Source organism: Balaenoptera ricei, chromosome 5 (genome assembly GCF_028023285.1).
Source record: "Balaenoptera ricei isolate mBalRic1 chromosome 5, mBalRic1.hap2, whole genome shotgun sequence".
Classification (NCBI taxonomy): domain Eukaryota; kingdom Metazoa; phylum Chordata; class Mammalia; order Artiodactyla; family Balaenopteridae; genus Balaenoptera; species Balaenoptera ricei.
The window spans coordinates 18247476-18263073 of record NC_082643.1 but is presented as its reverse complement, the minus strand read 5'-3'; the positions used below and the strand labels follow the sequence as shown (position 1 = coordinate 18263073).

General features: G+C 32.6%; 1 protein-coding gene across 5 annotated transcripts in view; it reads right to left on the bottom strand.

Moving 5' to 3' along the window:
- RAP1GDS1 (Rap1 GTPase-GDP dissociation stimulator 1) overlaps positions 1-15598 on the bottom strand; it is a 168402-nt gene that overhangs the window by 38585 nt on the left and 114219 nt on the right. For 4 of the 5 annotated variants that reach the window (XM_059922450.1, XM_059922451.1, XM_059922452.1 and 1 more), the window contains 2 exons: positions 15150-15296; positions 3069-3197 (listed from right to left, as the gene is read on the bottom strand). In XM_059922450.1, the coding sequence (XP_059778433.1) occupies positions 3069-3197; positions 15150-15296 (276 nt within the window). The remainder of the gene's footprint in view (positions 1-3068; positions 3198-15149; positions 15297-15598) is intronic. The other variant, XM_059922453.1, reaches the window with a different exon arrangement.

The following is a 15598-nucleotide window of genomic DNA, read 5'->3' as shown; positions in this document are numbered from 1 at the left end:
TATTAGTTACCTATTTTATACATATTAGTGTATATATGTCAATGCCAATCTATGAGTGGCCTTGTTGACTGAAGATTCCCTGTAGGTCAGATGGCTCTTTTGTAGAGAAACTCCAACATAAGTATCTTTAAGTCCATGTTCTAGAGGACAAATGGGATAATTCAGCATACCTACCTTCACTTAATCTGTGTTCAGAATGGTACTCTGGTACCTCTTACTTCATTTAGTCTGATGTCCCCAGTGTACAAACCCTCTATTTTTAGTCTCTCCAGAGACTAAACACAGTCTTCTGCTTAGATGGGAAGGGCTAGTTACCACAGTGTGGGAAGGGAAAGAAGGTTTAGAAATCTTGATGCCACCAAATCCTAAACTTTTTGAAGATTCCAAGGAGCAAACTGGTTAGTTCTTGGTTTTCCAATTCAGGATTTAGATTTCAAAGTTTTGCTAAGTGAGTTACTGCTTGCTTTTCTTTCCGGGCTCTAAAAAGTTTCTGTGTTATCCCCTTTACTTGGTCCCCGCTTCCTTTTCCTTGATGGTTTTGCATTTAAAAAAGAATCTCTTTGTTGTAGTTTTAGTTGGTTTCCAGAAGGGAGTGAAAGTAAGTGCAGATTTTCATTCTAACATCTCTAACCCCCAAAATACTAATATTTTAAGCAGACAATTTTATTTATAAAAGATTGTGGAGCCAAATAAAAAGGGGAAAAAATCCCATTCTGCTTAATCTATAATGTTAAATAAATTTGCAAACTTTAAAATTGGATTCATGCTATAATTGTGAATATAGAAAAATTATGTGTGCACATAAACTAGGACTGAAAGAGAATAAAAAGATAGAGCTGCACATTCCTTTTCAGCCCCCAATTATGAAATAGTTTGCAGTTGTTTAATTATTTTATATTTTGTCTTTATATTATATCTTTAGTGAGCAAAACCACACAAATTTCTGCTATTTAACATTTTTATTAAGAAATTTTGACAAAAAGTAACTCTAGCATTTAATGATATGCCATATTCAGAAGTGTGTGATATGAATGTGATATGATGTTGATCTTTACCTGTGTCAATAAAATAATACTAGGTGATTTGCTAACTCATGGGCAATAAAGCCCACACTGAAAAGAGAAAACATGTATCCTGGGGCATACATGTTTTATTTCAGTGTTGATGTATAAACTAGCTATTACACGGGCATAACAGACTCATGATATATACTATAGAAGTCTTAGTAAATAAAGAAGTATTTCTCGTTTATACTTTCTTTCTCCATATGGGGTAAGGACAGTAACAGCTGGGACCAGAGTATGGAATTGGGCCAAACTAAATTGGGTGCATATCCATCTTTTAATACAGACCCAGGTCTCCCTGTATGCAGAATCGAGGTGGTCTATACAATTTCCCAAACAAATCCTGACACCTTAACACAGGTAACTCATATTAAGTGGTGTCTGTCTCTGTTACAAAGGTTATGACATTATCAGGGATTATAACACAATTTCTGTTTTATTTCTACAAACTATACTAAACACAAACTCCTACATTCCATTTTAATAACGGAAACTAACTTGTAAAACAGTAAATGAATGTTCTTTCATTCTTGGCCTTACTTGAATGATGGAAATAATGAGACAGTATGAAAAAGAAAAAAGCAGAAGAGAAGACAAGAAACATTCACAAATGCCAGGAGATGACCCACTGAATAAAAATGACTTCTAAAAATTAACTCTGATAGATAATCCCTATTCCCTTAACTTGAAGTCAAAGCAAAAGTAAAGTACTGAAATCAAGATTTTAATATGAGTGTGCAAGGAGATGAGCTTTCAGTTAGAAAAACCAAGGTTAGAGCCCTGGTGCTTCTGCTTATTTATTTATAAAATGGGGATATTAATAGAATTGATTTACTCGTTTGATGTAGCTATTATTTTAGCTATGATGAAACATCATTTGGTTTCACTGTCCCCATGATGAACAATTTATTATGAACATGGTTGTGGGGTAGATTTAGACCAGGAGTTGTAACTTTCTATCAAGAATTATGGGGAGGGAGGAGAGAAAAGAAGAAAGGGTAACATACATGATATAGAGAAAAATAAAACAGGGAAAAGAGATGGGCATGCTGGGTTCATCAGTCCTCCCTCTGTTAGGGCTGGGCTGTGTTGCCAGCCCTGGTCTGTTTCTGCCCGCCATCTGATTTTCAAGGATTTCTCATATTTTTTTCAAATCCTGTTACAAACATATTCTTATGAAAAAGTTCTCTATTATTTTTTTGGATTTTGTAAAAAGAGAGGGAAGAACCTTAGTCTGCTAGATTCCTTTTCACCTGATAAGCAAAGAGTTTATACAAAATGTAATAAATTATGAGGTCCTTATTTTTGCCCTGGAAATACAATACTTGATTTTAAGACCATCCCTCACGTTAAGAATACTAAAGTCGGGCTTCCCTGGTGGCGCAGTGGTTGAGAGTCTGCCTGCTAATGCAGGGGACACGGGTTCGCGCCCTGGTCTGGGAAGATCCCACATGCCGCGGAGCGACTAGGCCCGTGAGCCACAACTACTGAGCCTGCGCGTCTGGAGCCTGTGCTCCGCGACAAGAGAGGCCGCGATAGTGAGAGGCCCGCGCATCGCGATGAAGAGTGGCCCCCGCTTGCCACAACTAGAGAAAGCCCTCGCACAGAAACGAAGACCCAACACAGCCAAAAATAAATAAATAAATAAATAAATTTAAAGAAAAAAAAAAAAAAACAGATGGTGCTTTAAAAAAAAAAAAAAGAATACTAAAGTCAAGTGGAGATCATTTTAAATTTTCAATTCCATTAAATAGTATACAAGTATAAACTTTAAACCTTAATACATAAAACAATTAGGAAAGCAAACTAGCTCCAATTATAAACAATACAATCCTAAGATGTAATTGGATCTACAATTTTTAACATTGAAACAATGTATCTACAATGCTTCAAAAAAATAAACTAATATAATCTAAACAGATTCCCAGGTTAACCTCTAAAGGAACATTTATTATAAGTACATTAATAAGTTAATTACATTTTTGACTCATGACTAGGACTTACCAAGTTCTGCTAAATTGCCAAATGCAACAAGACACATTTCTGTAAGAGCTGCATTTTGGCAGTGGATGCCCAGTAATTTAACTAAGGTAGGAATAACACCCATGTTGATAAGCTGAGCTTGAAGGGAATCTGTAAAAAAAAAACAAAACACCAAAACACAAAAAAAGTGTTTATGTATTAAATGGACATTAGTAAGAAGAAAACATCTCTTATTCTCCCTATTGCAAACTCAACACTACTTCAATTAGAGTAAAGCAAGATTAAGTCCACTCATAAAACTGTCTTGAAAATGTTTAAGACATTAGTTCAGAAGAGTTGAATTTTAAAACTTCTCAATGATTAAAAGAAATTTAGAAATGAAAATAATTCAAATAAGATGTCAAATCACTAATTTTTTTTAAAACATGGTCTTATATCTTTACAGAGCAGGTTTTAAAATGTATAAATAATTAAACACCACCACTGGTTTTTAAGTTAAAAGGTTAGACAAAGTAACATTTGCATTACAGGATGTCACAGAGTATATGAAAAGCGTAAGAAAAAAAGCAATTTTAATAAAGACTAAGACGATAAAAATCTTAGAATCCCTTAAAAATAGTTGCTTCATAATAAAGAATGAAAAGTATATAACACACACAGATTATTGTTTATTTGCAGCAGAGTGTTCTTTGATGACTGTCAGGAAGGAAAGTAGTTTTAACAAGGAAAAAAAATCTGGTTACTTAAAATATTTTTCTTTTCAAAGTTTTATTTAATAACAGTGACAATCATCTTAGTAAAGAAAAGAAAATTTGGCTTGAGAGGTAAAGAGAATGAGGTCAATATGGCTTTGTCATCACTGCTTGCCTTCATTTTCTAAGAAGCTAATTGGTTTTAAAGTACTTAATATACCTAGGATTTCCACAATGGCTCTTCATGAACAATGATAATAGAATACCTGTAGCAGTAAAGTTGAAGGTAAATAAACCAAAATGAAAACCAGAAGTACTGCCTCTTAGAATAAGCTAAGAAGAAAGACATAAATACTCACATGCCTATGCAAAACACTATTACTGTTAATAACTGGTTCATCTAAAGATAAAGGAATGTCTTCAAAATTTTTTTCTTTTCCTTTTAAAAGTTATATGCCATTTTCAAGTTAATAATTTTCTCCAAATTCTTTTAAGTTACCTACTTGGAACCTAAAGATTAAAAATCTGTTTCTTACAGAACACATTTTCCTCATAGCATGCATCCCTTGACGGAGTTTGCGTACTAATCTCTTTGTCACTATTCATAGTTCTTAAACATCAGGAAAGAACATAAAGGCAAGGTTGAGCTGTCTCACATGCCAATTGATTACTTGCCCGGAGGTCTCTGTACTTAATTTTTCCTGCTTTTAGAGTGAAGTATGAAGAGACAGCCAACAGAGGCTTATCAGCCCTGAAAACTGACGGTAATTATGGATATTATCTGGCTCGGTTGTGGGGACCATCTATACTAGAAAGGGGTCTATTACCAAAACAAGAATAGGAAACAAGGCCTGAGACAAAGTTAAGTTTACATTTAGAGTTCAAATAGTCTAAAACAATTTCAAAATTTGCAATGGAATTATGAAGTCTGTTCTAAAAGTAGATATAAAAGAACATATTCAACTAAATGATTTGTTTTTATGCTTTTGATGCTAAATATTTTTTTCTAACTCTACAACTTAGTAATTAATGAATGACTCACAATACTTATATTATCTTACAGGCAAATTACTTGTTATACCTATAGTATTATATCTATTACAGTATTCTACCTGTGTGTTATATTTGTAGAATATTGTAACGTGGTTATAGTATTTTTAAAGATCATGTACCAAGAAGCTTTCCAAATTAGAAATTATTTTGGTTACTTACCAGTAGATAGAGTTCCTTACTATTGGACCATCTCTGCAGATTCTTGTTCTTTAGCAGTATTTTAAACTTTATTTATTTATTTATTCATTTTGACTACCTCTTCAAATACTGCAGAGCTACTGAATCATTAATTTTCAGGTACGTAAGCGTGAGCACTAGCGCATGCATTGAGTGAGTCAGACTCCACTATATGTTTGCATATATGTAAGCATCACACACCCCCTCAGTACTACTGGTCCAAACTATAAAAATCCAAGAGTCCAGGGACATTAGAGGAATAACAAAATTTGTGAAGGAGATAACTCAACAGGAGAATGCCACTTAGATGTTCTTCATGTTCTCTTAACTTAGCATCTCTAATGCTCTCTAATTTTACAATATTATGAATTTTGGTTCCAGGGATAAGAGGGACAAAAGGTTAAGAAATATTACAGAGTTTCATACAATCTGTGGCATACAAATTGAAGCAGTAATATTTGAAATTGTGGTAGATCAGCAGAAAAAGTAGCATAGCCCAATGGCATATGGTGTGAATTGCCGTAATTCATGAAAATCACACTGCTTCATGAAAATGTATTTTCAAGCTACCCAGGAGCCAAACTGATTGTATACTCACATACAACACACATACCACACACAAGTAAAGAGAAAAATATATAGTCATCCAATGGACAGACCTCATTTTGGACCACTCGGGTGCTTTCTTTTATATCCATTTCTATGATGGTAACTAAAACAAAAATTATACTCAAGTAACTCTAAAATCTGTTCATACCAATTACAGGCAAGTCATTCTCCTTTGATAATGGAGGCCCAGAAGAGGGAATAAAAACTTTACTCAAACAGGTTGGTAAAAATTTTCATTTCAAGATAAGCAAGCATCCTAGAACATGGTTCTCAAAGTGGAGTCCCCAAAACCCTTTCAGAAGATCACCAGGTCAAAACTACTTTCATAAAAATACCAAGATTTTTGACATTTGCACTGATGGTACAAAAAAATTAGTGGGCAAAACTGCTGGGGCATTAGAATGAACGCAGTCAGTGGCACCAAATTGTATTAGTAGTCGTATTCTTTACCATCACACATTCACAGTAAAATAAATGCTGTTCTCAGCAATTTTTAAAAAAATTTTTAAAGTTATTTTTTCATAAAAACATGCTATTTATCTTAACCTATAATGGTAGGTTAAGATAGTAAAATGCAATACTAAATAATTTTAAAAACTGTCTTCACTTTAATTTCCAATATAGTAAATATTGATAGATATAACCCATATATATAAACAAAAATTCTTTGAGATCTTCAGTAATTTTTAAGTGTCTGAAAGAGTCCTGAGATCAAAAGTTTAAGAACCACTGCCAACAGATTACCTGATTTTTATAGGAATTGGAAAAAACAATATGGAAAAAGAGATTCTGAAATTCAATGATATGCTTGGCAGATGTGACAATAGAAAAAAATTAAAAGCACGGTAGGAATCCTAGATTGCGATGCTCAGATACTTTGAGCAAAATAACATTAATTAAGCACCTGAAAATCTCATTTTGCTTATGTGAGTAGAAATTCTACTTAAGCCTAGGAAAATATTTCATAATTAGATCTGTTTGCCTATTTCAGTTACAACTTACTATGTCATCAATAAATAGTTTTTTTGAGGGTTAAGTAGAGGTCCTGTTTGTGTGGAATAAATTAGTATTAGTACTTATTGCTGGAAGCAAATGATTAAGTTGAATCACTTTTTCTTATTGCCCAAAGAAAGCTTTGAATAGACTTCAAAGGATAGTAGCTGACACTCATGCTATTGTGAATTGTATCAGGAATATGACTTTTAAATTAAAGACTAACTGGAAGAAATCCTTAGAACCAGAAATAGTTCACATTCTCTAGATTTGAGAAAATAAGCAACATAATTCAAGACTGAGACTTTTTGCATCCTTCAAAGAATACCAGCAACTCCAAGGGAATGTTGTCAGAACTCAACAAACACAATTCACAAAAATGCAACCAAGGCCCATACACAGCAAACACTTATGTGTGAAAGACAGTCTTTAGACAGCACAATGTCATAAATGTCTGAAGACTTTAAAAAATTGCTCCTGACACACAACACAGACAAGTACTGACCAAAATACAGAATTACAAAATTACATAATATCAAGATGACACAGGCCCTGCATGATCTATGGGGAGGAAGAGGAAGAAAGGCACTGAGGGGGTGCAATACAGATGCATATACAAAGAAATATAAGGCAATCAACGCATGCGCTGGTGTGAACACTTACCTACCTACATTTGAATTTCAATGGTTCCAAGTTCTTCAGGTCACACACATGGAAACTCCAAAGAATGGAGATCTGGAGAGAAGATCTCAAGTTGAAGAACCTTTTTCCCCCTGAGTTTTAAGTTTAATGTTTAAAACGTTGGTATAGATTATAGGTCCAGAAATGTATGCCAAGAATTGCAGTAACTCAACTGAAGTTATGTTGATCAATTACTAAAAAGAATAGGTTTCTTAAGAAGATTATAACACGTTTATCTTATTCCTAAGAAATGGCCCTTATAGACAATAAGCTTATTGATAAACAGGACTTAATGATGAAACTGTGTCAAAATAACACACACACAATTCAAAATATACAGTCTTTACATTAGTATGTCTATTTGGTATGTATATTATTTACAGTATAAACAGTACAACATTTCCTATTTACAGGCTTGCATAAAAACCTCATCTACAGTCAAATTAATTATATACAGTTGAAACAATAAAAACAAGCAAATGTAAATCCTGATGAGAAGTTCTAATACAACTTGGATAAAAATCATTTGGGCATCATAAAGATGGAAGAAAATTGCCCTTTACTAACGGCACATCTATATTTCCAAAAATATATATAAAAAGTAAAAATTAGAAATGAGGTAACAGTGAAGTAGAACTTGCAAGTTGAAGCAAGTTGCAGCTCTATCTATTATAATGTTGAAAAGTAAACTGACTTAAATACAGCAACCAAGAGGATGGTTTGTGGTTAAAAACTTTATACATACACATGTGCAGGTACAAGTAAAGACTTCCTTTTCAGTTACTTATGACTTACTATCTTTTTGTTGATTGATCAGGAAAGTGAAGAATTTTTATTCTAAACCTAGTGCTGAGATATAAAACCAAAAATATTTAAGCTGTTTAAAATTAACTTCAAATCAATGATTTTGAAAGGCCTCTTTACACAAAACCTGCATTATATGTTTTGCACCCAGATTACCTCTATAATTTAAGACCCAGGTTATACATTTCCATGACAAACAGCCATTTCAAAGAAAAAAAAAAAGAGAATCAAGATTCATTAGTATTGAGAATATGAGAGGTTTAAAAACAATACATTTACACATTTCTTGCTTTCTAAAAGTTAACAATAAAAAATGAAAAAGTTTTTTTCTGGGTTCTGAAAATAAAAGTCTCTACAGAGCAAAATTTCCCTTTTGTAAAAGTTCTAGAGATAACTGATGAAAGTACGTGAGTGAGTATGATGTAAAACACAGCAACAACGGAAAACCTCAAAGCAAATCACAAGAGAAAGGAAATATGTTTTATTATTAAGAGGCCTACCCATTTGCTGTTCTCAATCCCATGACATCTAGAATGATTATGTCTTAGTCCAGCAGATAACTTTTTCCGTAGACTCACTTCAGGTTAAATTATTTACTACAGATCAACTCTTGTTATAATGAATACTGCTACAAAAATTTCTACATATACATCTACTCTGATTAAGAAAACGCTGTGCTTTCATCTCAGAAGCAAACTGGTCTTTTAAAAGTTAAAATTGTTTTTTGTTTTTTTAGACGAGGACTACTTCCAGCTGTTGCTTACATAGCTCTTATTGGGAGAAATAAATCCAGTCTCGGCTCTCATAGGGCATTGCTGAAAGGCCACATCTATAGTAAGTATAAATTTAAGCCTAAATTTTTGTATAGCAAATTGAGCTAATTGCCAGGTTAATTTACAGACGACATGTATATCTTATAATCATATGCGTTTAAAAACATGAAAATTCTGTTTTACAAAAGGATTTACTGGTTTTAACAAAAACCCAAATAATACTAGTTACCCTGGAGCATTATTATGATTAAATTTTTTACACTTTAAAAATTCATAGAAGTTATTTGCAACACACAAACTGTGTTAACAAGAAATATCTATATAACCCAAAGATTTCTAATTTCTTTCCAAGAAACATTTTTCAAATATTTAATTAAAAATTTTTTTCAGTAAATAAAATATAGGCAGTTTGCTGTTAACTGGACTTATTTGTAGTTAGAAAACAGGGTTATTAATTTTTACACAAGTTAGTTTACATATGATACTTTTCTGCCCTGAGCTTCTCACTGAATGAATATTTTAAATGGTCTGAATTAAAGATGCACTGATATTTGGCCAAAATCCATTATTCATCTCTGGCTTTTGCCTCAGCTCTTGAAGGTCAAACACCTGAACGCTTACTTCAATGTCATTTCTATCACTGACAAATTTGTCCATAGTCAATGATCATGTGCTTGATACCATCATATTTCAACCAGTGTAACATCAAAAATAAAAACAAGGCCTGGTCTTTCAGTTTTATCTTTACTATCTAAATATTCATTTTTAAATATAGGTAAGCATTTCATGTTCAGAGAAAAATCTCCCAATGTGTTTCACATGTTGAAATTCTATTAGCTGAAATGTAAATGTGTATTTATACTGCAATATTAAGATGTGGCAATAACTAATGAGGGTGAAAGCTACACAAATGTAAAAATTAAATCAAGGCAGAATAATAGAGATTATATTATCTACTCTCTTTATAATTTACAACAAAAAATAAGATAAATGTTAGGAGTTGTTTTTGATTTTTAGTTACTTAATTCCATCCAGGCCATGAATCTTTCAGGAAAAAGTCCAATTTGAGAATTCTTTACATCTTATGAGGATGAGTTAAAATCAGAAAGCCAACTCTGTCTCTTCAAATTTTCACTATGAGAAAATTCTTGAAAGTAATATTCAATAACATCCATGATTAGTCATCTTCAATCAAGACATAAAGCAAATGAAGAAAAACATGTTAGAGAATAAAGAACCCCAAATATATTTTGTTACTCCACTGTCCTCAGTTAAAATCGATTATTTAGTATCACAATGCTAAATGCACTGTCATGATTATAAAAATAATCCAGAAGCTGAAAATGCTGCAAAGAGTATTATTTCTATAATATAATGCCAAACTTTAAATCATTAACAAAAAAAACTATAACAATCATTTCATTTTTTTTTGTGATAAAATTTCCAATTCTTGCATTCAGAAGTTCATTCTATAATGGCCAAAGCTGAATATTAACGCTAATACTTGTCTATGTGGAATTAAACCAAAATATGCATTTGGTACACCTCTACTAAAAACCAAGTTCTTAGCCCGTCCATTAAATAACAGCATTATTATAGTAATTGTTTAGGAGGATTATGATGAAGAGCTAACCTAGTCTAATTGGTCAAATTTAATAGGCAGAATTAGCAGGAGGCACAAGAACAACTAACTGCTCTGTACGTCAATAAAACAATTTGTTTAAAATGACATTTGTAGCAGAACTTCATGAATGCAACCTACTTCAGATTGATTAGAAAGCTCTGTTGGACAAATAGTAAAAATTCAGAAATTTTTTAGAGAGAACAGCAGTTAGTAAATAAAGAATTCTAATATTATTATTTTTTAAAACCTAAAAACTTTTCAGGGGTACAATAAGTCTTTAACACACCTTAACATACTAGAGTACTTTAATTTGACAAACCAGGCTTCAAAAGATATAACTTAAAGTACATCTCCCATGCCTTTATGAACAGAAAAATACATGAAAATAGTATATAGGAAAATTAATATAATTAAGAAAAAAAGACAATAAATTGTAAAAACACACTTTGTTTTGTCTTTTCCCCTTAAAGTTAGGCAAAAAGTCTTCAGTGTTTAGGAAATTTATGGAATTATTAACTAGCTTATACCCACAGTAAGTAAACTTTGGAACTAGTTCCTCACTCATGCAAAGCAAATCATTCTCTAAACATCTAACATCTAGGAAGTATTCTTTCTTACCTATAATGAAGTAATACCAAAACATAAACAAGTAGCTCAGGCCAAAGTGCGTTTTTAGTTTTTAATCAGGATTATTCCTTATTAATTTCTATTCTTCCTATTTTAAACATGAAGAAAAATCAAGTAAGCCAAGTTACTGGCTGAGTTCACTAGGAAGAGTATTATTAGAATTGGGAAACTGCTGGTTGAAATGAAAGGAGCTAAAACTAATTACATATTAAGTGATCTTTAAATTAGAGGAGAGAAGATACTTTACAGGCCTATTTTAAACAACTGAAGTTAAGTACTGGGCTTAATACTTAAATTCAATTGTTAAAATGCTCTGATACTCCATGAGCTGCATTTCTTAAATCACACAGATGGCCTCCCTTCAACCATAGTTCAGTTATCACAAGTCCGTGTGGCAAATAAATGTGAGAATTATCATGATAGTATCGCAGAGAGATTTCAGGAACCATAAAAAAAGAGAAATTACTCTTTCGATAATAAGGAGTTATTAAGATACCACAGAAAAATCAGCTCTATTTGTAAAAATCATATGTATATACATATATCTATATATACACATACACATACGTATATCATATATATGATACTGGTCACATGAAGAAGCCCATCATAGACTGTGTATATTATGTTAGTCACTTTAGAAGGGCTCGCTTGCCCACTGTTCACCTCCTGCTGTGAGGCCCGGTTCCTAACAGGCCGTCGCAGACCGGTACCGGGGTTGGGGACCCCTGCTGTAACTACATAAAGAAAATACAGGAAGTTCACATTTCCTCAAACTGAACATCGAACTGTCAATATGCTTGTCTCTAACCACAGCTGTCAAATACTCAGAATATTTTGGAGGGCCACAGGACTGAAGAGTGCTTTTTCGCCATGTGAAAAACAGGTATGATTTTTCCCCAAAGGAAAAATTTGAAATGATTTTTACTAAACAAAGTTTTGTTTGTTATTCTATTTAAACATGATTTTATTTAGCAATATTATTGATACAACTTTTCTAGCTAAGCAATTATAACTTTTTCTATTCAGATATTCCAAACTTACTTGTCTGAATATAGAAAGTTTTAATTGCTTCACCAGTGGGGAAACAAAAGAATATATCTAGCTCATAGCTTAAAGTCTTGAGCTGGTTCAAAAGTTTTAAAACTCATGAACCTTGAGCTTTATACAGTTTTATCAAAGGGTATAAAAATGCCTTTACTGAGTGTTTTCATTATAGCTATCTTTCTGGCATGTGTTTAAGAAACTTGATTTCCTATTTAATGTGTTCAAAGATTTGATATGCTCAGACTCGTCCACTATACGGACAGGAATCAAGATATCCTAAGTCTCAGCCTGGTGCCAAGTCACCTTTAGGACTAATAAACAATTTGAAAATGTTCTTATTAGAGAAACTATGTTGGTGGGTCTTTGTTACCATTTCAGTACTTTCTTACCTCTCTCTGTTTAAAAAAATTTTATCTATGAAGCTAAAGAATAACTCCCTAACTACAAATGAGGCTTAAGTTATTGGGCCCAAGGGTAGAGTTAATTTTTCGGTTAGAGTAATAAGGAGGTATTTATCACTCAACTATTCTACTCAGAAACTAGCACAGGCTTGTGTACTGGAATTCAATAGTAAATACACATAAAAAGGAATTTCATTTATCAGTGCGAATAAAAAGCACCTCCTGAGTTTCAAAAAGCTCTACTGCTTTTTGGCTCAGTGACTCATACAGATGGACAGGATCAATACCAAATGATCTTAAGTTAACCAAGAAGACCTAACATTAAGTTGGAAAGTCTTTCAACACATATTTTAAAGAAAAGAGTAAGTAAATAATTGATACAACAACAAAGATGCTTAATATTTATGCAAAACAAAAAAGGATATAATTTAAGTTAAAGAGCATTATGGAGAAAAAGAACCACTTCACAAACTATGATCCCCATGACAGACGAAAGTAAAAGGAAGCAGAGGAAAGATCGTTACAAGTGTGGCATTTGTTCCTTTAAAATACTAAAGATAAGTTTACTTCTATTTTATCTAATAAGTTTTGAAAGCTGCATTCAAATTGCAGCTTTTAGAATACTGGAACAAAAACACCACTGCTCGAATAATGTTCTGAGAAAAGTTAAAATAGCTTTCTAAAGTATCTAAGCTATTTCTTGGGAATACTTGCACACCAGGGGAAAAAAAAACCTACCCTTACAGAAGAAATGTATCACGCATTCAGACCGTGCACTCTGCGTGTTGCTAACATTACCTTCTCAGTACACCTCCCTACACAGTGTGACATCCTACTATAGAGATTCAATCACAGTCTCCTTTGGATTAGACTGTGATGTTTTTGAAGACCATTTTGCCATCTGATAAGCTTTTGTACAGATTTTTGAAGAACTTCCTCAAAGGATAAACAACTAGTTTAGATGCATAACAAGCCTATTTCTTTTATATCCAAAGCTGCCATAATAACTTCACAACTAGTTTCTTTCACTTGTCTTTCTAAACCATTCTCCCGCTTAGCTTTGTCCCACCTTCTCAGGTGTCCAAGCCTAAATGAAGCTGAAGAAAAAGGAAGTGACAAGAACAACTGGCCGATGATTTCTTAATGCAGTTCAGATACCTGTGTATTATGGTCAAATTTCAATTATTTAGGAACTGACTGTTCATTTTGTAGATTACCCAGATAGATGAATTCTCCTGTTCATATTTAGGACATTTTCTCTTCAAAAATTATTCCACCAGAGGGTAAGAAAAATAGAGGTTACTGACCCTATAAAGACTACATTTGTTATTAGCTCAAGTTTAACAGGCAAGCCATTTGATGAATAAGAGCTATTTTTTATTATTATAATGGATAACTTTAATTCATAAGTTTAAAACTGGTGTTTCTTGGAAAGGATGTGACCTGAGGACACATTCTGTTTAGCTTGTACAGTGCTAAAGAAGCAAATGTAATCCACCATTTAAAAAACAGATGTCACATGAAAAGTTAAATTTCTAGCTTCCTCTTCCCACCAGATGAAAAGATTTGGCAGTATGTTTCCAAACTGCCCACACAGAAGCAACTGGCTAGAGGAGAGTAGTAGCTCTCCCCTTTCAATGGGACAGGGCTCAGTCCCCACCATTTGCTGTTGTCACTAACACCAAGGTCAAATGTCAGTAGCCATTTGTCATCAATGTTTACCTTTTATTTTTTTTTTTAATTACTGAGAATATTTCTTTGGACTCATGAAGAAATAAAAAATATACCTAAAGGGCCATGTGTTTCTAGGACACATGAAAGAATACTATTACATGTTCAATATACAAGTAAAATTGGTCTCTGCCAGAGACTACAACTTAAAATGCCATGATGAAATAAGCCACAGAAAGACCTTATTTGTATTAATTCTAGGAACCTACCAGAATTTGAGCGTTTTACCATGCAGTAATTCATAGAATAGATAGATGAATTTTTTGTGACATTTAAAAGTACAATGAAGCCTTCGTTTCACTGTTCTTATGTTCATTCAATTAACAACCATATAGGCTATCTGAAAATTGACGTTATTTGTTGCTGGGTTCTAAGAATGTTTTACAGTGAAAAAAACCTCTGTTTACAAGTATTTATTAAATTTCTAAAATCAAATATCTGAACTTTATTTTTCTAAGGCCAGATTTCATTAAAAGTTCTTTTATTGTTATAAGTAAATCCAGTATCTAGAGAAAATAATTCTATTTATATAGACAGTGTTTATGTTTTAAAGCTGCTCCTGGTATTAATATAAAGTAATAAACATGAAGGTATTTTAACATTGTATATTTTTTAAATGTTCATAGCAAAAAATCTTAAACCATACCATTATGTTGTTTCTTGTTTTTGGTATTGATTAACATGGACAACCCTTCAACAATTAGTCCCATTTAGTAAATTGGACCATTTTGTATTTTTAAACATTGTTATTTAATGTTGACTAATTACTAATTTTATATGCTACTTATGAATGCTTTGTTCATAATTTTTCTAAATAGTTTTGGTTTATACTACAGTAATGATTTTTAATTTTTCCCCCACAGATAAAGCAAGTTTTCAATTTTGTTTACCATTCTCATTGCTATAGTTCATCAGCATGCCACAAAAGACAGTCAAGAGCTTCTCATTGGCGGGATCTGTTTTACTGCACAGTGACCTTAAATGGTCAATTACAATCTGTGCACCACCTGCTTGGTCAACTGCACTTCTGCCCTCATCTGTAAAACAAAGAGTCAAATTAAAAAGAAAAGAAAAAAGAAAGGTACCTTACAATTTCAAATACAAAACATAACAGTTATTCCTTATTTAGTAAGTATTAAATAAACCTAAGTAGGGCATTAAATATGACTTTTTGGAAAACAAAACAAATAAACATGGAAATGGGGGTGGGATGGGGAAAAGAGACAATCACTTTTTAGGAGAAAAATGATTATTCTTATTGGTATCATATAGGAACTTAAAGAACTTCTGTGGGTCCTAAGATTTTATGACTATGACATGTGAAATATTTTGCCTCCTC